The 25458-nt window shown below is 47.9% G+C and overlaps 2 protein-coding genes across 12 annotated transcripts in view; both read left to right on the top strand.

Moving 5' to 3' along the window:
- Positions 1–5709, top strand: part of LOC149364294 (uncharacterized) — a 102758-nt gene extending 97049 nt beyond the window's left edge. For all 8 annotated transcript variants that reach the window (XM_089574232.1, XM_089574234.1, XM_089574233.1 and 5 more), the window contains 2 exons: positions 121–274; positions 1815–5709. In XM_089574232.1, coding sequence (XP_089430358.1) covers positions 121–274; positions 1815–5200 — 3540 coding nt within the window. In that variant the 3' untranslated portion in view covers positions 5201–5709. The remainder of the gene's footprint in view (positions 1–120; positions 275–1814) is intronic.
- Positions 5710–6083: 374 nt separating this feature from the next.
- Positions 6084–25458, top strand: part of LOC149364293 (syntaxin-like) — a 37004-nt gene continuing 17629 nt past the window's right edge. For all 4 annotated transcript variants that reach the window (XM_089574239.1, XM_089574240.1, XM_089574242.1 and 1 more), the window contains exons 1-6: positions 6084–8040; positions 12579–12665; positions 13498–13597; positions 15209–15283; positions 17726–17802; positions 21468–21576. In XM_089574239.1, coding sequence (XP_089430365.1) covers positions 7816–8040; positions 12579–12665; positions 13498–13597; positions 15209–15283; positions 17726–17802; positions 21468–21576 — 673 coding nt within the window. In that variant the 5' untranslated portion in view covers positions 6084–7815. The remainder of the gene's footprint in view (positions 8041–12578; positions 12666–13497; positions 13598–15208; positions 15284–17725; positions 17803–21467; positions 21577–25458) is intronic.

The raw sequence follows: 25458 nt of genomic DNA, 5'->3' as shown, positions 1-25458 counted from the left end.
GGCATAGGCATGTGGTGAAGCTTTAATTGTTCGCCATCTACAAACGGTACAAGTGGTGATTGATCACTTGTGTCTGAAGGCTCTGCACATTTTGACCAAACTCTCCCCGCATCATTTTAGACCCAGGCCACTAAAGAGGATGGAAAACGGCAGGTGACGGACGACGAAGACAGCGGCGAGACGACGACGAGTTGCGAGGAGGACAATTGTGTGGACCGCTGCAGCAGTGATACTGCCAGTGCCAGCAGCCCTTCGGCCAAGCAGATGGACGAAGGTAGGACCTTGGCTTTCATTTTGTGCGGGCTGCTTGTATAAAGGATGCCGAGAAATTGAGTGGTGGATGGGCTTTGCAAGGGACGGACAAGCAGTGGGGTAGGGTTGCTGCTTTACGGGAGAGTAGCTAAAAATGTGACCCACTGATGTTCGAACATACACAAATGAAGTTCAGGCTTCTGTTGATATGATATCCGTGCGTTACCTGCAATCTTCACATTTTGAGTCTTATTTTCTCTTTATGTGTTGCGTATAAGTTTATACAATAAATCTAAGGTGATGTATTGTGAGGGCCACAGTCAAGCATGGAAATCGCCTTTGATCAAAATTTGCTTTTTTAATTTTTGACCACCCAGTTAAGGTGCAGTAATAATGTGAGTCTCGCCGAACACTTCAGCTGGTCCGTGAGAAAAGGGATGGAAGGAGTGATAGCAGAGAGAGTTTCCATAATGGAGGGCTCTACCGTACTAACTCGCGTAATTTGCGCACTTTTTTTTTTTTTTTAAATTAAATCTTAAAACAGGGCGTACACAAATTATGTGGAGATTTCGCGAAGAATTTCTAAAAACTCCGCAAAGGTTGTCGTAATGCACAGTATATACAGTATACTATTGCCGAACGTAAGTTGACCCCACGTGCTCCTTGCTGGCGCAAAAAAAAAGTACTCGTACTACTACTACTACCCCCTCCTCGTATATTTGCATGACAGCGCATTTGCAGCTCAAAACAGTAAACACGAACCGATGCACTCACTCGCAAAGCCAGCGGTTGGAGATAAATGGAGATACAGGGCGATAAAATGATGCTTCTGTTTGTGCGGCCTGACCTAGTAGTGGCAAACAGAACAGCCAATGATTCGGTAGTTTTGGATTCTGGTGCGACATACGCTCTGGAGGTTACCGGAAGTTTGCTCTCTCAGCTGTTTGCACGGGAAGGTGACCCCTGGCTCGAGACAGAACGGTAAATAAACTGCGCGCAGTTGCCTTTCCTTACTGGAAGCAATTTCCAAACGAATTACCCACTCTTTTTTTTGACACACTCACCTTTTGCAGCCACGCGGTGATGTTGTCGCACTAATATTTGTGAGCCTGCCCTGCACGCACCTGCATGCATGCTAGTGTGCTTGCGCAGCAGGGAGGTCAAAATTTGCACGCAAAAATTTTTGTTAAAAAAGTAAGGGTAAAAAGTTGGCGCACATGTTATGCACAGGCTCAAATTACGTGAGTAAATACAGCATATTAATTTTGGACCCCTGAAGTTCTTTAAATGTATTTGCATTAATCAGCTCATAGGTATTTATGCACTGGACATGCATTGAAACGCAGCTACCATGACTGGGGTGGATAGATTCTGTGACTTCCTGTTCCATAGGAGCATGTCATTACTGTGATATATTTGTATATATGCCGCTCTGTGCATTGTTGGAACAGTGCACAGCTGTGATTTTATTCGAACCTCTCGTCTCAAAGCAAAACATAGGCGTTGCTTGTTGTGCACAGACGTACTACTGTGGGCAGTGTTGCATGTCTGCCTCTCTCTAGTTTCAGGCTGGGATGAAAAGCCAATACCTACGCGGCCAACTCTGGCAGTGTCATCTGCACCGGTGCACCACGCAGAGGCATCTTCCAAGGCGCCGCCAGACTTGAACAACGGTCTCGAGGCGTCCGCAGACTATGACAGCAGCGCGACGGTCAGCGCCGATGAGGGGCAGGGTGCACCGGAAGGTGAAGGGTCTTCGCGGCATGTGGGCCCCCGCGGGGGTGGCCCGCCCGACGGCAAGGAGCCCGGCCACGAGGGCGCCACCTGCATGCGGGACCTCATCTTCCAGGCCATTGAGATGACCCTGCAGTACTCGATGAAGCCTGGCCGCAATGGCCCTCCCACAAAAGAGGGCCCGTCAGAGGGGCTGCCGCCGCCAAACACGGTGACACCCGAGCCTGCACCCCGCTCGTCCCCGTACCTGGCGGCCGCCCCCAACAGCCTGGCGCATGCTGAGGGTCTGGTGGCCCAGTTCCCCCACGTGGCGGCCCCGCCGCCTGTCACGGTGTCCCGGGATGACGAGTACGAGGTCCAGGACCTGAGCAAGAAGTCCTCGCGGGAGCCCAGTCCACCCCGGGAGCTTCGGCGAGAGAAGCTACCGCCGACGCCCTTCGCCACGGCCTACTCGCCACAGCCGTACGTGCCAGCCGCCCAGCCGCCGCCGGCCCACTCGAACCACTTGCGGCGGACGCCCGACCCTTCGCCGCAAGCCCTGTTTGTGCAGCGCCCATACGGGCCCCCCGAGCGGCCGCCACCACACCTGGTGGCCCAGTCGCTGGCACCGCGCAGCCTAGCCAAGGGTGGCAAGAGCGCCGTGCCCCCGCCGCCGCCACTGGTCACTGCCAGCAAGCCACCGCTGTCGCCCAAGCTCGTGTTCAAGGAGAAGCCCTCGGGCTCCATCACCCAGGGGACACCGCTAAACCAGCCGGCCGCTGGCAGCTTCCCACCGCGCTACGAGGGTCTGCTGCGGCTTACACCGCCGCAGGGCAAGGAGGCCTCGGCCGCTGGCTCCATCACCCTGGGCACGCCCGTGCCGCATGACGGTGCTCCCAAGAAGGCCCGGACGTCTGATGGTCCTGAGGCCCGTGCGTATGACCCAGCTGAGCAATACTATCGCGCGCCGGGTGGCTTCCAGGGCCCGTTCCCCTCTGGCGGCTACTCGTCGCCCAGCTTCCGGCCCAAGTACTCGAATGAATCTCAGCAGAGCAGCAACCAGATCGTGATCGACTTCAACACCTCCAAGCAGATGCAGATGCGCCGGGGCTCATCGGGTGACTCGCGAGCCTCGCCGCAGGCGCGGGACTCGAGCCCTGCGCCTGCGCTGCACCCCGTCTACCAGGTGCCATACTTCGGGACGCAGGGTGGGCCGCCACCGCCGCCGCCCGTGTTCCTGCAGCATGCGCCTTCCGTGGAGCGGTCTCCACAGCCTCCCGAGGCTTCGGGCGGCTGGGGTCCTCCCGGAAAGCCACTGGGCCTGCACCAGGGGCCTCCGGGGGCCGTTGGGGCCCGCCAGAACGTGATCCGCAGCGTGCCCTGGTCTACGGCGCCGAAAAGCGTCATCCAAGCACCCAAGGCCGGCTCTCCACGCGCAGAGCTGGAGAGTCCCGGCCGCCGGGTGCAGTCTCCGCGCGGCCAGCCGTATGCTGTGGTGTCTCCCTCCAGCCACGACCCCTTCACGACGTTGGTGAACGCGGCAGCTGCGCAGCCGAGCCTGGCTGTGCCCAAGGAGGACCAGAAGCCCCGTGAGCGGCCTGCTGTGGAGGGCCTGGAGAAGTCCCTGCTCGAGATGCACCAGAGGCCGCGGCAGTTTGGCGACATGCCGCCTCCGGACTTTCGCGCGGGGGCCGCAGCCGCCGCCGAGGCCGAGCGGATGCGTGCCGAGGAGCGGTTCCTCGAGGCGCGCCGCGGGGTGATCGAGGCGGAAATCCGGCCGCCGCTGCGGCTTGCTCGGGATGCCTTCACGCGAGAGCAGTTCGAGCGGGAGATGCGCCAGCAGGTGTCTAAGGACCCCAAGCCGTTCCTGAGCCGCACGCAGCAGGCCGAGCTAGACAATGAGGCGTCGCGCATCTTCTCGCAGTCCTTCCAGAAGGACAGCCCCAAGTCGCAGGGCATCACGGCGGCTAATCTCATCGACGCCATCATCACGCACCAGATCAACCAGAGCACGGAACCAAAGCAGAACCCAGGTGCCATGGACACCATCCTGTCGCGCTACGGAGAGCCCAAGGGCGCTTCGTTGCCACCTCGGCTCAAGGCGCTGCCCACGCGCGATGAGGTGGTAACCATAGAGGACGGGCCGCCGCCACCCGCCCGCATGGAGCCCGAGAAGGTCATCACGCTCAACCAGCACATTGCCGCCATCATTTCCAAGAACATCTGTAACCCGAGTGAGGGCGGCCCCAGCCCGCTGTATGGCCGCATGCCTTCTGACGCCTCGGAGCGCATGGCTGCTGGGGGCTACGTGCCGGCGGCCGAGGTGCCCACCGCCCGCACGCCTCCTGAGGCCGACCATCCGCAGACATACCACAGCTGGAAGCTGCGCAAGGCACTGCAGTCCGAGAAGGAAGAGCGCAGCCTCATCCGGAACCCGCAGGGTGTGCCACCCTATGTGGAGCCCATCTCGCCGCCGGGCCAGCCGTCGCCAGGACCTCCCGAGTGGGGGCCGCCGCACAGCATGCCCCCAAGGTCCTCGGCCGACACGGTGTCTTACCTGCGGCCCTCTCCGCAGCAGCAGCAACAGCAGCAACAACAGCATCAGCAACATGTGGGGCTATCTGCACTGGACTATGTCAAGAACCGCATCGTCGAGGTGATGCGCACCACAGACGAGCCTCCAACGCACAAGGGCGCCCGTGTGCCCGACCACCCCCCCGAGCGGCCACTGAGTGAGGGCGGCCACCCGGGCCACCCGAGCCCGTCCTCGGGTCCCCCGCGCCCGGCGTCGGCCATCGAGGCTGGCCACCCGGACTGGCGCGGCGGCAAGTTCCGTCCCCGGTCGGTGTCGCCCTCGGGGGGCGCCGCCGCCGGCCCGCTGCCGCCGCCACCGCCGCACCCCGCCTCGCGGCCGCCATCCCACCACCAGCACCGCGACGATGGCCGCCGCGAGCTGGAGCCAGTGTCGCCGCCCCGGGCCGAGGGCCGCTTCTATCCGGCTGCGGCGCCACCGCAACCATTTCCGACGACGTACGCGTACCCTTTCTCGGCGCTCTCGGTGCGCTCTATGGCCGTGGCGCCAAGCAACCCGGTGGGCAGCAGCGTGGCGGCCGGCGGCGGGGGCCCCTCGTCGCTGGCGTCGGCAGCGCCGAGCGCGCCGACCTCTGTGCCCTCGTCCTCTTCTTCCTCGGTGCTGCTCTCGTCCCAGTACGAACCCTTGTCAGACGAGGACTGACACGGCGCGACGAGTGTGCTTGCCTCCACCACCACCACCACCACTCACTGCCTCATCTCTCAGCTCAAGTTGCCGCCACGAAGACGACGACGACGCTCCCCGCCGCCGCCCCCGGGGGGGACTTGTACAAAGGGGAATTTGTATACTGTGGGCAAACGCCGTGGGGCGTAGACGCGATTGTGACCCGGGCCAAGGGTTTGGGACCCATACACCGCCCCCCTCCTCTCTATCTCTCTCTCCTGCTCGCGCGTGCGCGCTCTTGTACATTACTGTCTCGTTTCTTCTCGGTTCATCGTTTCTCCACCCCCTACCTTTGTTTTTGTTTTTTTTGTGGGCGACGATTGTACATAAGTTCCGGACATGTCTCCTCGCGCGCTAAGGTTATTTTAAAAGAACACGTTCATTCACAGAGAACAGTTGGAGTGCTGACGTGCACGCGAAGTGTAATTGTCTTGTTACCTGTGTTTTATTTTTTTTTTTGAGAAAAAAGAATTACCTTTATCATGCGACATTGTGTGAGTCTGGAATCACTTGTGGTTGTGCATCGGACATTGTTTCCATTGTCATCGAGGTTAAGGACATTTTAAATCAAATTGTTCTGCTTTTAGTAGGATATTTTTTGTTAAGAACTGCTTTGCAATTAATGTTTTAAGTTGTGATCCTGCAGGAACAAAACGGAAAACGCTATTAAAACTGCCATCCGTTACCTTCACGGAAATTGCTGCTCGACAGAAGTACGGTTGGATGTTGACTGTTTTGCTGTGGCCAAACAGCATGCCATCAACTGTAGCCACCAGGCACGACGCATTCGCCGGGTGCACCGTGTCGAATGCTATGGAGAAGAAATTCAATACGTCACTTTTGGTACTGCTGTAGGGTCTAAAATAAGGCAAAAGCTCTGAACGTTTTGTGGGCTGGCTGGGTTTCTTGCACTCGGTGCCATTGCGTCGCGGAGGTGGACTGGAAATCGCATAAAGCATTGTATATAATTGGATAAGCCTTTGACCCTCCGAACACAATTTGTGGCTACTGGACAGCTGTGTCCTTAGATACACCACAGCGGTGCCGAAGTTGTTCACTTGTTAGGGTATTGGCCAAGGAGGCGACAATGTGCTCGTTGGCTTAAGCTCAAACTGAGAGGCAGCTAACTACGTAGACTTGTATCCTGGTAGCTGCTACGCATGTGCAGTGACCGGGGGGAGATGCGCTCTTGCCAGTGTGCATATGAGGGAGGCACCTGGAAGGCCCAGTGTACATTTGGACTAGTTCATCTACACTGTGCTATAACTGTTAAACCAAAGTGTGGATTCGTCGTAAATATACCATTCGTTAGAGACTTGGTGGCATCGCGAATGGGCTCTTTTTTTCGGGTACGGCTGCAGAACATGTGCAGTGGCTCCTAGCCTGATGCTAAAATGCAGAGTTGGGGGTATGGGCTATGGACCGAGCGTAGAAGCCGTAGAAATTCACAGCCTAAATGATTTTTTTTTTAGCAGTGCTGAGCAGCATCTTAATGCCGCAAGTGGCGTGAGAGTGTTAGAGTGCCAGTGTTTGATGCATGACCCTCAACGAGTTAAGCATCTGGTGTAATATCTGGCAAGCACTGGGCTTCGTGTATTAGCAGTTTTAATGAAGGTTGGGATTGCGCGATGGCATCCCGGGTGTCGCAGGGTGCGATGCACGGAGCTCTAGCTGTGCTCCTCTGTCGACTGAAGTGCATGGTACGGATGGAAAGCTTGGGGGCAGAAAACATTCGATCGTTATCTCACAGATGAAGTGCCCAGGAACTCTCAAAAGAGGGTGATGACGTCGCAACGGTAAGTTCGCACTGTCTGCAGTGAACAAGGAATGTTGGCAGTCGCAAGGAACCTGTCAGTGTGGCAGAAAAGAAAGGCGCGGCACAAATAGCATGAAAAATCGCGTGTGCCCTTCGGTTTAGTTCCGAATCGTCTGTGCACACTTGCTTGGGAATGTTATTGACCGAAGTAAGAACCCCCGTGGTTTGAGTCCCTATTTCACTATTCCATTAGTCGAAGCTGCTACGGTGGCCCTGTTTGCCAGCTATTTCTGGCCTTCAAAGTGCAATGAGCAGGGCGGTCTGCCACCGACGCACAAAGGTTGTTCCTGAAACCGAAACCATGGAAGCGCGGCGCGTGACAGTCGAGGTTACCGTTTGAATTGCAAAGTGGTGTTTGGTTTGAATGGTAGTAGTCTTGCTGCTAGTAAATCGACGGAGCGAGCGTCACTCGCCAGATGTAGGCGCAACGAATGTGGGCCGTAACATTTTTTTTTTAAATTTTTGGTAGCGATATGCGTAGCAGACGACAGTTCTGCGGATTTCATAATCTCTACAAAATGAGCTGTAACAATGATGCTAATAGCCACGCATAAAGCGCTTTCATTCGAGCAGTGTATTGAGGAAAATGTTGCGTTAAAAATAAGCATATTCCAAGAACGCTAAGAGCATCATTGCCAGCTTTGGTTCCAATTTTTTCGCTCGGAGGCGGTATGGAAAGCGATATGCGTGTTGGGCCTCGGTTTATTTTCATTCTATGTTTAAAACGTTTTAGGACCACAGAAACAAATTATTTAACAAGAAAACGCTTACTCACCCAATGCCTCTACATATGACGTCATGTCCTGAAAAGCTTCACCTTCACTTCCTGGACGTAAGTAATGGTTGCCGTCTAGTGACCGCCGGAGCCGAAACTCCTACCTCCGCTGAAGATGTGAGGTTTCGAAAAGTTTGTGTGTTTCAAACGGTGTATTATTGTGTGAAGAGGAGGTTTCCAAGGGGGCTCTCAGCCATGATCAAAGACAGGATATCGGCGCTCAAAGCGGTACGAACCTCATCCTTTTCCGACAGTTGGCCGCCCCTTCGCTCCGGCACTTGTTGCTCGTAGTGCGCGCTGCGCGCTCTATATTTTCGTTCTGTATACAAAGCCTCACTTGCGAACGAGTTCAAAAGAGCGATCCGTGCCAGGATTGCCGGCTGTAACAATAAGTGATGCGCAAAGGAGGGTTCTGAGCGAACTTTTCTTCGGTAGCAGGGTCACCCGCGATTTGAAAAGGAAACTCGAAACCTTCATCCATCATCTCGGTCCCCTGCGTTCAGGGCGGTTGCTCGCTCATTTCGATTTAACAACTTGGCGAATTAAAATCATAGCATTTATGATCGTGCATCGCGGCTCAGTTCGCTTGGGCAGTCGTTGCGTAGGCAGCGCGCTGCCGCTCTATTGGATCTCCGAGCTTTATTTGCTTCATTTCTGCCTGGCTTCTCGCATGCATTACAGCTGGCTTGCAGACCCCGTCATGCATGCACTTGCGATCTTTTTGCGCTTTTACTCTGTCCAGCCGCCTCACTGTCGGCCGCGTCCTCTCTGGTACTACCTGAACCGATCGCGTGCGTATGCTCATTCGAATGCGCGTACTGTTTCCAAGAAAAGCCAGATCGAACATCTCGGTTCGTTTATGCGTTTCTGTGGTGCATTTCTTCACATATTGGGAACCCTGTTCCTGTGGCTGCGCGACCTCGGGGCTTGTTTATTTTCTTGCTTGGACCCAGCACGCGCGCGCGCTCATGCATGCGCGATTTCTCCCTCTGGTCTTTATTTGTTGTCGATTTGTTGCTTCCTCAGTTGCTCCTTCTCAAGCTAGCAGGCGTTTTCTTGTTTCTGACTTGTTTGTTGTTGCTGCCTGAGGCAGTTCTTGAAACGAATAAAGCGATGAGCCGCAATTAAAAGCTAGGACTCAAATGCGTTGCAGGGCTGTGTGGGAGCACCTGCTGGGTGCGTGTCTTAATTCTTGTATACGTGGTACGTAATTACGAAAAGGAGCAATCGGCGCACGGCGTTCTGTGTCCTCTAATACTGCTCGGCTTAATGTTGTTTATAGGTTTCTTAAAAGCGTGCATACCGTAACTGCTGCGTGTAATTACAAATTCTTTGTGTACCTTTGCTTGCCGTGGATATCGCATGCCGACGTTGCAGAATTAATTGTTGAAAAACCAAGATGTTGAAAAATTAAAAATTAAGATGTTGAAAAACTAATTACTGACTGCCCGTGCCATTCCTGCCCGCTTGTAGCCATGACGGAAAAAGTGAAACATTATCGTTCTTCCCTCTAACATTTAGTGTGAGAAATAATAATATATTAAAATTTTACGTTTTGTTACCGGAGATGGCTGGGGTTCTGAACAGCAACTTTTGTGATAAATTGATCTGCATGAAGTTGTTTAAAAGCTACTGGTTTCATTGTAATACTTGTTATAGTTGAGTCAAGAAGATGTATATATGATTTTGGCCCAGGTAGACTATTCTTGTATCCGTGCCGCTTATGCTCAAGTAAATGGCTTTCAGTTTTCTCTATGTTATCATTTTAGGAACTGGTGAAAAACTTTCAATTTAATGTCATACGCTGCCTTGACCATCACAACGTGCTATAGTTAGAACTTATAGCTGGAAGTTCTTTCCTGTATATAAAACAATGCTCAAAAGCACGAAGTGCACTCAATGACATTCAAGTGTGTTACTAAAATTATTTTGCAGAGAATCCTGTTATTGCTTTGTGAAGCTAAAAAAGTAGCCATCCACATTTCAGCACATAGTCGATGTCACTCTGAAGTATCAGTAAAGATGGCACATCGTCTGATAGCATTGGTGCAGAGACAGGTCGTGTAACAAAAAAAGTTATAGTTAATTGATAAGATGTTTTGGGGTGAATTAGTGTGCTCTTCTCCATAAGCAATGAGCACAGTATGAATTTCGTAAGTGAATATACAGTGATTAACATTAAGCTTGTCTGTGTGTTAATGTATATATAGTTTGGTTTAAATACTTCATGTAATGTTTTGTGTAAATGGGGTTGGGTATTAGGGGCCACTTCCACTAGTTTCTTTCCTTTTTTGCCTTTCGTTGCAGCCAGTTTTTGTGAGTGCTGTATAACATGACATGTTGATTTTCCGTGTGGCTTTTCATTTGTGGCGATGTCTTAAAGGGGCCCAGAAACACAATCTTAGTGAACTGTTTTGCCTGTTGATTGCATACAGTGAGTTATAATGGTGCTATTAGCGTCGGTAACACCGCGTATATTCCGTTTTTTAATATTTTAATGTCCTCCCAAAAACAACTTCATGGCTCTGATGGTGTCGCCACACAGTGGCGGGTTTTTAGCAGCGGAAATGACATCACCTGGCGCGAGCTTGATGATCGGACAAACAGTAAATATACTGCAAATTGTGTGAATAAATAGAGACACATTTTTGACACCTGTCTGCGTTTTATATTAGATCAACAAAAACAACTTATTTGTCTTAGATAAAAGCCCTGCCAAGCAAGTAAAATAAAAATACACCACCAGGGGCGCTCTCGCATGGAAACGACGCTGCCAGTCTCAGCAAGAACGAGTTACAGAGAGTAGGCAACCATGGAGTACAAACTTCCGCGACGTGCTCTGGCTGGCTGTTTTGATTGGTTGCGCCAGGTGCCGTCATTGGGAGAGCGAAATAGGAGTGGGAAGCCCCGCCAAAATCGAGTTGAGGGCAGCGTTTTGTTTGCTTGTATTTTGAAATTTCTTCTCTGAATAACTTCCGTTCCTGTGCATCGATTCCTGTAATTCTTTTTAAGTCAGCATCTGTGTGGCATAAAGAACCAACCTGAAGTATAGCCGGTATCCCCCCAAGCAGTGTTTCGCAGCCCCTTTAAAATACTGTCAATGTGCTGAAATTTTCCAAGATGGCAATGACAAATTTCACAAGACCACAAGATGGTCACAGCATCTGCATTCGCTAGCCACCAATAGTATAGATTGAATGTATGCCCCCACCAACAGCTTGGGAGTCAACCCCATTGTTAAACAACCTCAACACAAAGTCTGTGTTCCAGGCAGCTCTAATGAACTACTTAATTTACAGCCATGTTGCGTGTGTCCAAGAAAGGTGAACTTATGAATCAGTGCAATTGATCCTGTGTATGCAGCATGATGCATTGATGTGTACGCATATATGAAGGTCCTTGAAGATTCGATAAAAATGGGCTAAGCTTTGCTTTAAGCGTTGTGTAATCATTTTATTAAGCCATCAATGGCTGTCTTTTGCTATTATTTTAAAGATGTTAATGATGGAGAGTCGTAATGTGAAAACCTGTATGTCCATCAGTGCATCTAGGACGTCAAGGAAAGCATGACACTCGGATATCCAAATTTATTTCATGTGGCAGTGCAAGTTGCTTGCAAAACAGTTTTTGGAACTAGTTGCCCGTTTGCAGAAAATCATGGAAATTATGTTGTTTACAGGTCATGCCTTCCCGTAAGCGTTCAGCAGTAAATCAGGGAATGCAAGATAGAATGAGAAAATCATTGTGCATCGAACAAAGTGGTCTGAAACCACGAAATCCGTTTTTCTTCATGAAAAGATTGGGTCTGATCATGTGCCTGCATTTCATTATGTGCACAATGAGGTGTGAGCAGGGCAGCCTCTTCTTGCCATCTGCAAATTGTATGGCAAAGTTACTTGTGAACTCTGTTTTGATGGGTGCTTATGTATAGGTTGGGAGATGTTTGTCCATGCAAAGGATGGAGTGTGTAGTTATTATCAAATAACCCTTTATTTCTCACTGTGTTTAAGGGGTTGTTGTAAGGAATAAAACTTGAGGGGGCACTTAAGCACAATCTTAAAGGTATGACGTGATAGCATTAATGGATTCCTTCATTGGCACGGGGTCGTGGGGAGTCCTCATACCAACACAGCCACCGGTGGGGCATGTATGACACAGGTTGCTCTCCCCGAGCAACCTCTCATGACCTAGTCATTAATGTCACTAGGTCATGTGACCTAGGTGGAAGGTGGGCCGCCTTCTTTTTCACTCGCAATGCCGACATCAACAATAATGCCGGATTTTCTGCAGAACCGAAACCTTAATGCAATCGCATTAAAAAACACATATCTCATGAACAATCATGCCTTCATGCCTCATTTATTCCCAATTTCTGCGCCCTTCCTTTCCTCAACCCTTGACTCTCCAACTCTCCGTTTGAATACTTGGATGTCAAGTAAAACTCTGTGGAAAATCTGGGACTGCTGTAACATACGTGGCAAACCTAGCAGTAAACTCACAGTTGTTTGTGTGTCATGAAAGGTATGGCCAAAAGGGAATGAAAGTTTTGTGAAGCAGTACAGCAGTTTGATAATTTCAATATTGACTTTGGCTCATTTGTCTTCATTTTAGATTCTTGGAAACCATCTGAAATAATTAAAGACAAAAGCTGAAATTGTGCTCAATTTGCCTTACTTTGTGCGGGCAACCTCAGGGCAACCGCAGTTACAACCTCAGTATTTCTATAGGGTTAATTCTGATTGTGCTGCACTGGAAATATATTGCAGGCGCAGCAGGAGGAAGATGACTTGGATGGAGATGTGGCTGTCACCCTGGAGACTCCTCCCACATTCATGGAGGAGTTCTTTGCAGAGGTGATGCTCAACCCTCTGTTTTCCATTGAGAAACTTGCAACCCACTGTAGTGCCATGTTTCGGGGAAATTGTTTTCCAGTCTTGTGAAGTTCTCAAACGCTGACCACAGTGGCATGGTGGCAGCGGTGGAGCACTTCGTTTGCAACCACCTCTGGTGATTAGGTACGGGCGTAGATGCTGAAGTCATGGTGTGCTTCTTCCAGCCATTGGGATGAAAAGCCAGCGGTATCATGGCATGATAGCTTTTGTGACAGAACTTGAAAAATTTTAACAAGCAGAACGTCAGAGCAGGCTATGCAACATACTGTCACTGAGCAGCAGAATATGGCCGCGTGAAATGGGCTGTTGGTTAGCTTCGTCACCATTCAGTGAACGTATTAACAGTACTAAACCTTGCAAACAGGTGAAAGCTTTGGGTATGCATACTAAAGTAGAGTTGAAATTGCGAAATCGTTTGAGAGGAGGAATGTCATACAGGTGTTTCTGTCAGTAGCAGACGACAAATGCAAAGGGCTTGGCTTATTCCACTTGTATGAGACTTGTAGTGAGCTGGCAACCAATCGTGCTTTGCCTTCTATCCTGTCTTATACTGCGGAGATAATTTTCAGTGCTCAGAGGAAAAGAAGAGGTTGGTCTGGGAGGCTGGCTTCACTGTGAGTTGAGGGTTCTTGGCAGCCTACTGCTATTAAACTTTCCTTCATTTTTGCACATCTATTTGCAAAATCAGTGTGGTGCCAGCAGTACCCTGAGAAGGGGCCTCTGCAGTCCCCGTCCTGCCTCGGGAATGTGCACTGCAGAGTACACAGAGGAATGGTTGCATTCCTTGTTTCAGGTGGAAGAGATTGGACAGAACATAGACAAGATCGAAAGGATTGTGCACGACATGAAGCGAAAGCACAGTGCAATTCTGTCATCGCCTCTTCAGGACGAGAGTGAGTCACCGATGGGCCCTTGTGTTCTAGAACAGGGGAGAAAGCATGCGGAGAAATGGATTGAATAAAGTGAAAAAGAGCACACTAGATGCGGCAGGTGTATGCACGTTACAAGTGCAGATATACAAAAACACCCTAACTCACTTGTCTCATGTATACATTATGTACGTATATAAACATTATGTAAACATGAATGAGACACGGATGGTCATGCGTGCATAGCAGCACAAATATATGCACTGACACAAATCTACAGCCGCCGGCAAAAGGTTGAGATTAGGGGTGAGCGAATATTCGAAATTTTCGAATATATTTCGAATATTATATCTTTAGTATTCGAATTCGATTCGAAATCCAAGTATTCATGTTGTTTCGAATATTCGACCCAACACGAATATTCGTATCTAGCCGAATATTCATTGTGAGCACCGGCGTTCATTTCGATCCGCAAGCCCTATCGACAGATACATAACAACATGGCAGCGCCTACACGGAAAGAAAACTCTTTCTTCCTCCAAGGGCCATGCCGTAGCTGACTGCGCTGGTGAGCTTTTTTGTGGCTATACCTGCGAAGCTGGCATAGTCAGAGCTGTGCACGAAGTACCTCGCAATACGTGCCAGGTCAGTGCCAAGTGAGAGGGCATTTTCTGTGGCTGGAGAAGTCGTTTCAGTTAGAAGGGAACTACTTCTGCCTGACCATGTTGTTCAGCTGGTTTTCCTTCACGACAACCTTTTACGTCATCCCAGCAACGCGCTTTTGTGCTGATGGCAAGCTAGCCTTAATCAATGCTGTGTACTAGCCATCTTCTTTGATATTTCCACTCTTCTAAGAATAATTTTCGAGACTTTGATACTTTTTGTGCAGCCACACACACCTTTTTGTGTTTATTTGATCATTGATAGTTGAACTGTGATGTTCTTGGGTGCCCAAATAAATGTTTTGTAGCAATTAAATGCGTCTATCCTTGATTATTCGATATTCGATTCGATATTCGGAGCTAAGTATTCGTATTCGATTCGTATTCGAAAAATTTGATATTCGCACACCCCTAGTTGAGATGCTTTTGCTTGGGAATAAATTTACAGTAGTGCTGCCTCGTGACTCAACCACCTGGTGTTGATGGTAGTAGGTGGAGCATACATGTCCTCTGATACTTTCAGGCATACGAAGTGACTGGCTTGCGTGACTGAGCCAAAATAATTCTCTTCCGCACGCTCGCATCCCGCAAACTTTTGCTGCCCACTGTACATGCATGCAGCAGTGAGGCAGGGACTTTTTTTTTTTTTATTCCTTTTCCATGCCCATTCTAATGAATGTACACACATGCATACATGAGGCACGAATGTGCATACATGCGTACGTGGACAATAAACGAGACACAGATGTGCATATTAATTCGCGAAAACAAGAAAAAGGCGAACATGTGAGAGAACAATATGAATCACTCAAGGATTATTTCGTTAATAAATAAAACAATGAAATTGAAAATAAACTGTAGCTCAGTGTTTGCAACTCAGGCTCACTGTGGGGAGTGTTCTACGAATGTGTGGCTGGCTTGCCTTCTCATAATTATGTCTTGTGCCAATCATCTTTCTTTCTTTCTCGCATAGAAATGAAACAGGACTTGGAAGAATTGATGGCAGACGTAAAGAGGATTTCTAATAAAGTGCGAATGAAGCTGAAACGTACGTTCTCTGAAATCTTCTTTACTTGCATACCGCCTTTTCACATGTACTGTAATGTTCCGTGAGTCTTGGTTGCACTTGCATGAATGTAGGCGTTCTGTGCTTTTGATTTTTTAGACTTATCTGTAACAGACACATTATATCTCTCCGGTTCTTTCTTCTGTTGATTCCCATGGTAGTAGATGTGCAAGTTTACCTGGACTTCTTCCAGATGTCGCCTCTAGCAAACTTAATATATGTTGCTGCAATATTATAAAGCATTGTCCCTCTTCTGTGCTTCCTTAAAGCTAGGCAAGGAGTGCACTTTGGAATGGAAGGTGGTAACATTGAAAATGGAAGGTGGTAACATTGAACTCTTGGTAGTTTGAGCTTCCTTAGTTTGAACTTCTGGTTTATTTGAATTGGTGCTTTTGTCCCATGAACGTCAAATGTATTATAGATTCTATCCGGCTTGTTTCCATCTACAGATAATTCTAACAAATTTTCGCTCACTTTTCAGGTTTGAATTATCAAGCGTGAAATGTCGATCTGCAGCCTGATTGGCATTTTTTGGCAGTCTTGGCGTTTTTCGTGCATCGAAGAGAACATGAGAAGCATTTATTTCTCTTTTTTTAAGAGAACATGAGAAGCATTTATTTCTCTTTTTTATTTTTTTATTTATTATTACCCTCAGGGTATAAACATTACAGAGGGGAGTGGGTTGTAATAAATAAACAAACAAAAAATATGCACAGCAATAAGAACATACAAGTAACACTGTAAGTGACAGTTGAGGTTGGTTACAAAATGTTCTAAACAAAGTCCCATAACACTTAATTAATATAACACAATGAAATTCGCGATAACGTTTGAGTGTACACAGTGGTGAAATTAAATAATATATGAACACACAGGAAGAGAGGTAGGTGTTATACAATGTCAAGAAAAAGTGGCGTGGTCTATATTGCGCACAGCAGACTGAAATAACCAAAATTTATTGATTGTTGCTACAGAAGAGGGAAGGCAGTTCCAGTCTTTAGATGTGCGGGGTATGAATGAATCGGAGAAACATTTAGTGTTGCATGAATTTATGCCAACCTTGTGAACGTGGTCAATGCGTGATGATATGTATGAAGGCGGAATGAGCAATTTACCATGTAAGTCATCATGGTAAAATATCTTATGAAAGAGGGATAACCGTGCATGCTTTCGATGAGATGTGAGGGGTAGCAGATTGAGATTAAACTTCATTGAGGATACACTAGCGGTGCGGTGATAATTAGAGAAGATGAAACGAGCTGCATTATTTTGAATTATTTCTAGCTGGTTAATGAGATCAGCTTACCATACCAGCCATCGGTACAGTTTAATAGTTTGTGTTCAGGCATGAATGCCTGTAAAATCCATTTTCTGGCAACTTTGTGGTTCTGTTTTGTGAAATTGATCAATGCACAATGCTGATTTGCAGTTACTGCATTTTTATGAAGTAAAATGAGAGTGGCGCCATCGTTCAGGCTCTTTATATTGGGTCACTCTTTCTCAGCAATTCTCAAACATCCTGAGAATTGCACTCAATCATCCTTGGTTCATCTGAGAAAATTTGCGCTCTTGTGATAAGTAAGGAAAGCAGTTATTTTGCAACCGTTTTTTGGTGAAGAAGGTTTTGATCCCCTCAGCGCATTTTAACATTTGTGGTTGGCCATTAAATAAGGCTTATTTCCTAATTTGAAGCAATTTTTTTTTTGCAAATTTTAATTGTTTAATCTAAACCCCCAAATGTTGCTAGTTTAAAAGAGTTTTCTAAATGTTGCTTCTTTCAGTCCTTTCTTTTTTTTACTATTCTTCGGGTCTAAATAGCAGTGTATGCAAAGCAACAATGTTTTTCATTTTCGACTGCCAGTTTGCACTCTCTGGCAGTCGAAATAAAAAAACAAGGTATCACTCCTGTATGTGATAGCTGGTTTTATCAGTATGTAATACCGGAAGTATAGCCTGAGTGTATTTATCTTTGAGAAATAAATAAAATTTTGAAGTTAGCACTGCAGTGTTCATTGCAGGGAGACATGAAGGTCTGTGCAAACTGCACTTTTAACGTTATGTGGCCGTGAGACTGCCAAGTACTGCATCTGCAATGTTTGAGATGGAATGATTCTGTTCCATTTTACCCATATCTGCCTTAGCTGTTTCATATTAAGCATTTCGCATCTGTATTGTGCACACATCTGTGACTTTTGCTTTAAGTGCGGGGTCATGAAAGATGGAGGCTTCATATTCGTATTCACATAACAATGTATTTCTCACCAAAATTTTAGCTGTTGGTGATTAAGCACAGCTGGCTACAAGTATGACGAACTGTGCTCCTCAGTTTATTAAACTGAAAGCAATTGTTTAACAGTCTTCTTTCATGTGTAAGACAAGCTTAAAACTGCAAATTTTGAAATGACCTTCCTCTCTGCAACACAGTGATGCAACAGAATATCGATCAAGAGGACCAAATGGTTGGGAACAGATCAGCTGAGCTCAGGATACGAAAGACGCAGGTGAGCTTTTGAGCAATGCCTTAAAGGCATAGCTTAAACGAAGACCAAAGCGCATTCTTTGTTAATCTATAAAGCTACCACTTTACAAGATCTTGTATATTCTGTTTGTGTAAAATATGTGCCACTTGGAAAAGAGTAGATACCCCTTGAAATAATGCTACTGACTTCTACTGTGTACTTCAAGTGTTTGTTATGTCTTTTGTATTAGTAATAAACTGATTATCAGTAGTGTTCATATATTTATGATATTAACGAATTGCGATTGTGTGACCTGTATTTACAGCCAGAGCAGCTGACAAATGAAAAATTGAATTATAACTCTTCATATTAATATTATTGTATGTTTGTGAGTAATTTCATTTTAAATAGTTCGTTGAAAACTTTTGTAGGTGCAGGAAATCGACCTTGGATCAACATACGAGCATAGCGAAATTAGTGCTGGCAGTGGTTGCTATAACCATTGCTTTCTCAAAACTGGCCTATTTTGTGCTGCAACAGTTTTAGTGCTTTGCCTACAAAAATTCCTGAAAATTGCTAAGAATAGCTGAGAAAGAGGGAAAATAGACTAGCTTACAACTAGTGCCTTGAATGGCCTTTAGATGTAAAAGGCATTGCAGCTTGCTGGGGTTGTTGTGGCATCTGATCTGTCACTTGCTTCAAATTTCTTAACAAAGTAGTCTTGCTCACCTGTTGCCTAAACGTGTGATTAGCATTCATAGGGTCCATCAACTTGGCTTTACAAAGCCTTGGTGCTCAAAATCTCGGGGATGCTTCTGGCCCAAAAATGTCATAAATGCATGAAGGGCAGTGTATTGTCCATGAAGCTTATAAGCTACATGGTTAGGTTATTCTACATTGCATCACACTGTTGTGTCACACCGGTAGATGGGTTTAAATGCTCCCATCACCTAAAATGGTGGCTTGTTTGAGACATAACAGTTGGTAGGTGAACATACAGAATTGGTGAGTTTGAAGTGGCCTGGCAATGTAGGCACCTATCCCCCAATGAATGCTAATCACATTTCAAGCGCTTAAGATCCGTCGTCTAAAGATCCCCCCGAGTTGCTTCTTTTTTACTTTTGTGCTGTTGTTGTCGGTGTAGTCTGTCGCTGCTCTCTATATGCTGATCATTGGTGGCTTTCAGGAGTTTGTGTGCGGGCGCTGTGGGGAAAAAGCGCATCCTCGGGAGACAGGTCTTTCCTCCTCTCTCTGCCTCTTGTTTTTCTCTCTATCTTCCTTTCTTGTTTTCTTCTTATTCTCTCTGACTCCTTGCAGTATTTAAGGGCAGTCTTGCTTGGCCCCTGACTCTCTCTTTTGCATGCCTCGCTATTAATACTAAGCCTGCTGCTGCATTCGACTGGGTTTGAGGTTTTGCAACTTGGGAATTTTGCGCATTATCTCTCTCGCTCTCCTTCTGCATGGTGTGCCTCATTTTACCTGTGCCAAGTTTCTGCTTTTTTTTTTCTTGGCTTCTTTCGCTGCTTTTTTTTAAAATCCCTTTTCCACTACCTACACTCTAAGCAGAAAGGTGTAAAAAGGGAGTAGCCTGTTCTCTAGTGCACTCTCTTTTATTAAAAGGGAGTGTGTTAGAGGACAGCTTACTCTCTTTTTTACTCCCATGTAGACGTATTCGTGTTTAGAGTGTAGTACTCTCACTTTTGAACAGTACCTCACAAACAACAGAGTTCTACTGAGGGCACTCCTATACCTTACTCCCACCGCACATGGTACCCTGTGAACACCCTCACTTGTAATATGTACTTCTTTCTATAGTGCTCCTGGAACAAAACCGGTCGTATTATTGGCAGTAGTGAGCAAGAATTTCAATTTGTTGAAAGCAAGAAAGTTTGTTCAGGCACAGCTGGGCTGTTCTGTCAAACCAAAATATTTTTGCAGATGTGAGCGAAGAGGGGAGACATTTTGTGTTTATTGTAGTACTTTTTTTTTAGTTAACTTTTTAGCAAGCTGCTTTCTTTCATCATTTTATTTTGTGCCAGTGGCGTGGCTGAGCTATGCTGCAGAGTAGTTGCCGCGGGAAACTGTTTCCCTAAGACTAATCCTTTGTACTGTACTGTTTGCTAATGCATATACCCACTTGGGTTGTCTGTACTGGGCCTTGTTGTTGGAGCTTTGCTTGTTGGATGCTTCATGGCATCCAGTGGGTACACAAAGCAGGAAATTCTGATGGCGATTGTCTCTTGTACAACATTGAGCAAAAGAAGCTGATTAGATAAAGAAATCTATCTTTACTAAAACTTGTGAAATAAGAAGTGCCCTCGCTTAGTGGCACTGAAAGAGCACATCTTTTTTTAGGCTTGGGAGATTGCAGCCGGTGTACGCACCTAGCTTGATGGCAGAAATTAAGCATTAATGGGAACACCCTGCCACTCACAATTTGTTGGCAAGGTCACGTGGACCAATCACTGCTGTAGTTGTAGGGAAGACACCGACACTGGTCAATGTTAGTTGGGGACACCGTTGTAAGGTGTGAGAAATAAAAACTAACAATACACATGCTTGCAAGGCCTTTTCTGCTTGTGTGCATTTGCTCATGTTGCTAAAGTAGTGGTTTGACATGCTGCATTCTAGTGCCAAGAGCATTCTGCGAGCATGGGACAGCTGTAGTGTAGATGGCAATGGCAGCTAAGGCTGCTTGTTGCCACACCTTACCATGGTTGTTGTTTCTGGTTTGATTCTTCTTACTGTGCCTTGGAAAGTAGTATGCATAATGCATCCGTAAATTAAAGCATCGCTAGAGTAAATTTTTTAGATTTTACTACAGATATTGATGATGCCTGGTGACGGAAGAAATGTGCCATTTTTCTCACTGTTACTTATATTGTAGTAATCTCTTCCTTAGTGATAAAAAAATTGTAGCGTGAATGTCGATTGTATTGAATTGCGTCTGCTGACTTATATGGAAAGGAGTGCTTCTCTAATCTACTGTGGCGGAGTTTATACATGGATTTGTGAATAACCAGCAGTTTCTTTTTGCTGTTATGGCTTTTTGTATACTGTAGAATCTTGGTTATATGATCATGGTCGATCCGAATTTGGAGATCATACGAATTGGTGAAGTTCTCTAGCCAGCGTGTATTGTGTACAATGTGCAGAATTTTGGATATTCTGAACCATCTCCCGTGCAACTATAGCTGATACGAATGTGCAGGCCACAAGTGCTCACTAAGCGCACTGACTGCACATCACCAATGCCACGATCGCCAGTCATGCAGCACTCACCGCAAGCAGGAAGCAGCGACACGTGGCCATAAATAAATAACATCACCCATCAACAGATCTGCATGAATTAATTTCTCACGTGCTTCTGCATGCAGATTTTGTTCATTTTGAATTATACAAATTTCAGATGATACGAATATTTTTCTCTACCCTGCCACATTCGAGATTCTACTGCACACTGCACTATGCCGGTGCTCATGAAGCAGGCATGAAATACCAATTAGATGTAATCATTTCGATCAGTACTCTGGCAAACTGTACGTGGTGTGCCTCTCAGAGCAGTTATTTATGTGAAATCGTTTTTGTGATACAAATAAACTGAGCAGCCTTTTGTTTAATTGTTTAAGCCTTTCCAAATGCGTGGCTGTGAAAATCTCAGTGGTGCAGTCACACACATCACTGACATTCCTTCTCCTGTGTCCCAGCACTCCACGCTTTCCCGCAAGTTTGTAGAAGTTATGACAGAGTACAACAAGATCCAGAATGACTACCGGGAACGGTGTAAGGACCGCATCAGGCGGCAGCTGGAGATCAGTGAGTCAGCACATATTTTTTGCATCCATTCCTCAGGCGTCGGTGCTTACTTTATTCAACTGCATTGTGTGTCGATACAGTGTTCAGATGCAGAAATATTTTCATTATTCAAAGTGGGGGTAAATCTTTAGCGCAGCTTTCTGCTTTTGTTGAGGAAGTGTGCTGTGGGGACAACCATAGCTCTCTGATATTGCAAGTTGCGCATCTCTAACTTATTAATCGCTGTGCTTTTAAATGGCCTCTGAAAGGGGCTCTCAGTAAAGATGTGGTATGCCTGGGATATCAGAAGACACCGGTTCATGAATATCCTCCAGCAAGAATTTTCTTAATGAATTTTGTAGAAGTTGAATTACCAGTAGTCAAAATTTGAACTTCAGCATCTTCGCGCCTTTCTGTCTTCCCTGGTCACTTTTTGCATGCTCAAAGGTCAGCACTCTTCCACCGACCACGTGCGCATAAATTTCCCGGAGGGGGCCATGGTAGCTTCGTGACGTATGAAAGAATCTGACCAATACGCAGCAGCATACTGTCACGTTTTAGTGACGGCAGTCCAGTGGTCAGGAAGACACCAACTAGTCTTGGAAACGAAGCTCTTTATTTGGGCTGACTTGCGCCCGCAAAAGAACAGAATCACTCGGCGGCGGCGTAAGCAACAAACTTGCTCGTCGGTCGTCGAACTACGAATGTCCGCCGCTCGCGGCATCGCTCAATTTAAAGGCGGCAAGGAAACTTCCAGATAACAGGACAAGACCATCTACAGTAATCTAGAAAAGCCTAGATGCAGCCCTTCATGGCTGCGATCAATCGAGATTAGTCTGGTCGCTTCCCGCGCCACGAACAAAAGTGATAACAACCCTTTCCTGCAGCCTTGAGCGTGAACGAACAAACACTACAATGATACGTGGCATTACCCCCCTTCCAAAGAAGCATCGTCTCGATGCTTTAAAATGAAAATAAACACGGAGAATGAAACTTCGAGTCCTTCAGCGTTCATAATATGGCTTCAGGCGTACGACATGTACGACTTCCGGGCGTGGGCGGCGTCGCTGAGATGCTGTCGTGCCGTCGGGGATGACTTCATAGTCGAGGTCACCGATGCGACGGAGAACCCTGTACGGGCCAAAGTAGCGTCGCAGCAACTTTTCGCTCAATCCGCGGCGGCGAACTGGCGTCCATATCCAAACCCGATCACCTGGCTTGTAATGCGTGTCTCGTCGGCACAGATTGTAGCGTCGGGCGTCGGTGTGCTGCTGGTCTTGAATGCGAAGCCGTGCAATTCTTCGGGCTTCCTCGGCGCGATGAAGGTAGGCGGCGACGTCGAGGTTGTCTTCGTCGGAAACGTGCGGGAGCATTGCGTCGAGTGTTGTTGTGGGCTTCCTGCCGTATACCAGCTGGAATGGAGTAAACCTGGTTGTCTCCTGGGTGGCAGTATTATAGGCGAAGATCACGTAGGGCAGAATAGAGTTCCACGTCTTGTGTTCGGCGTCGATGAACATGGAGAGCATGTCTGCGATGGTCTTGTTCAGACGCTCGGTGAGTCCGTTGGTTTGCGGATGATAGGCAGTTGTCCTCCGATGACTTGTCTGGCTGTACTTTAAAATGGCTTGCGTCAGTTCCGCTGTAAATGCTGTTCCTCTGTCTGTGATGAGTACTTCGGGTGCGCCGTGTCGGAGGAGAATTTGTTCGACAAAAAATTTTGCAACTTCTGTTGCGGTACCACTAGGCAACGCTTTTGCTTCGGCGTAGCGGGTCATGTAGTCGGTGGCCACGATGATCCACTTGTTACCTGATGATGAAGTAGGAAAGGGGCCGAGTAGGTCCATCCCGATTTGCTGAAAGGGCTTAGTTGGCGGTGGTATGGGGTTCAGGAGTCCGGCTGGTCTAGTCGGAGGCGTTTTGCGTCGTTGACACTCACGGCACGTTTTCACGTAATGCGAAACGTCGGTAGCTAGCCGCGGCCAATAGTACTTCTCCTGGATGCGGTGCAACGTGCCAGCAATCCCGAGATGCCCTGCAGTCGGCTCATCATGACATGCCTGCATAATTTCTTGCCTGAGATTTTTGGGCACGACAAGAAGATGCACTGTCCTGTTGGGCGCGAAGTTCTTCTTCAGAAGGACATTATTGTGAAGGACGAAGGACGACAGTTGGCGCTTGAACCCTCGGGGAGGCGATGCGGTCTTGCCTTGCAGATAATCAACCAGGCTTTGCAACTCAGGGTCCGAGCGCTGCTGCTGCGCGAAAGTGCTCGCGCTTACCGGTCCTAAGAAAGCGTCGTCGTCTTCCTCTTCCGGTGCTGCGTCGACGGGGGCTCGCGACAAGCAGTCTGCGTCGGAATGCTTGCGGCCAGATTTGTAGACTACAGTTATGTCGAATTCTTGAAGGCGCAGGCTCCAACGAGCAAGGCGGCCGGAGGGATCTTTCACATTGGCTAGCCAGCACAGAGCATGGTGATCGCTCACAACCTTGAATGGTCGTCCGTACAGGTAGGGGCGAAATTTCGACGTGGCCCAAATAATGGCGAGACATTCTTTCTCGGTGGTCGAGTAGTTGGCCTCGGCTTTCGACAGTGAACGGCTAGCGTACGCGATAACCTTCTCCTGTCTGCCATTTTTCTGAACGAGGACCGCTCCTAAGCCCACACTGCTTGCATCGGTATGAACTTCGGTTTCGGCGTTTTCATCAAAGTGCCCGAGCACAGGAGGGGACTGTAAGCGGCGCTTCAGTTCGTTGAAAGCTTCCTCTTGTGGCCTTTCCCATTTAAAAGGCACGTCGGCCTTGGTAAGTTGGGTCAAAGGTTCAGCGATGCGCGAAAAGTTCTTGACGAATCGCCGGTAATAAGCGCATAATCCAAGGAATCTGCGTATAGCCTTCTTGTCATTAGGCTGTGGAAACTCTGCGATCGCAGCCGTCTTCTTGGGGTCTGGGCGAACTCCATCCTTGCTTACGACGTGACCAAGGAACAGCAGCTCCTCGTAAGCGAAGTGGCACTTCTCTCGTTTCAGTGTCAGGCCTGAAGACTTGATCGTTTCCAGCACTATCCGAAGCCTTCTGAGGTGGTCTTCAAAGCTTGAGGAGAAGACAACAACGTCATCTAAGTAGACTAGGCAAATCTGCCATTTCAAGCCTGCGAGCACCGTATCCATTACTCGCTGGAACGTCGCTAGGGCAGAGCAGAGGCCGAATGGCATCACCTTGAACTCGAAGAGTCCGTCTGGCGTGATGAACGCAGTCTTCTCGCGATCTCTTTCGTCGACTTCAATTTGCCAGTAGCCGCTCTTCAGGTTCATCGATGAGAAGTACTTAGCGTTGCACAGCCGGTCCAGTGTATCGTCGATGCGGGGGAGGGGGTAGACATCCTTCTTCGTAATGTTGTTCAGGCGGCGGTAATCGACGCAAAAGCGAAGGGTGCCGTCTTTCTTTTTCACTAGGACGACCGGTGCTGCCCAGGGGCTCCTCGATGGCTGGATGACGTCGTCACGAAGCATTTCCTCAACTTGCTTGCGGATAGCTTGGCGTTCTAACGGCGATACGCGGTAGGGGCTCTGTCGCAGTGGTCGTGCGTGTTCGTCTGTGACAATGCGGTGCTTGGCAAGCCGGGTTCGTCGCACATTCGATGCTGATGAGAAGCAATCGGTGTACCTTTGAAGAAGACTGCGTATTTGGTCTTGTCTGCTCCGGGGTAATGCTGGGTTGATGTCGAACGTGGGTTGATGGCCTTGTTCAGATAGTTCTGCAGGTTGGTCGGGTAGGGCAAATACGTCTCTGATGTCTGCCAGCTCGTCGAGGAAAGCGATCGTCGTACCTTTGTTTAGATGCCGGTATTCTTCGGTGAAGTTGGTTAGCAACACCTGGGCTCGGCCATTTCGGATTTCGGCGACT

The sequence above is a fragment of the Amblyomma mixtum genome, chromosome 2 (assembly GCF_055824585.1).
Source record: "Amblyomma mixtum isolate Tamu chromosome 2, ASM5582458v1, whole genome shotgun sequence".
Classification (NCBI taxonomy): Eukaryota; Metazoa; Arthropoda; class Arachnida; order Ixodida; family Ixodidae; genus Amblyomma; species Amblyomma mixtum.
The sequence above is the reverse complement of the archived record's forward strand: the minus strand, read 5'-3'. Positions and strand labels throughout refer to the sequence as shown.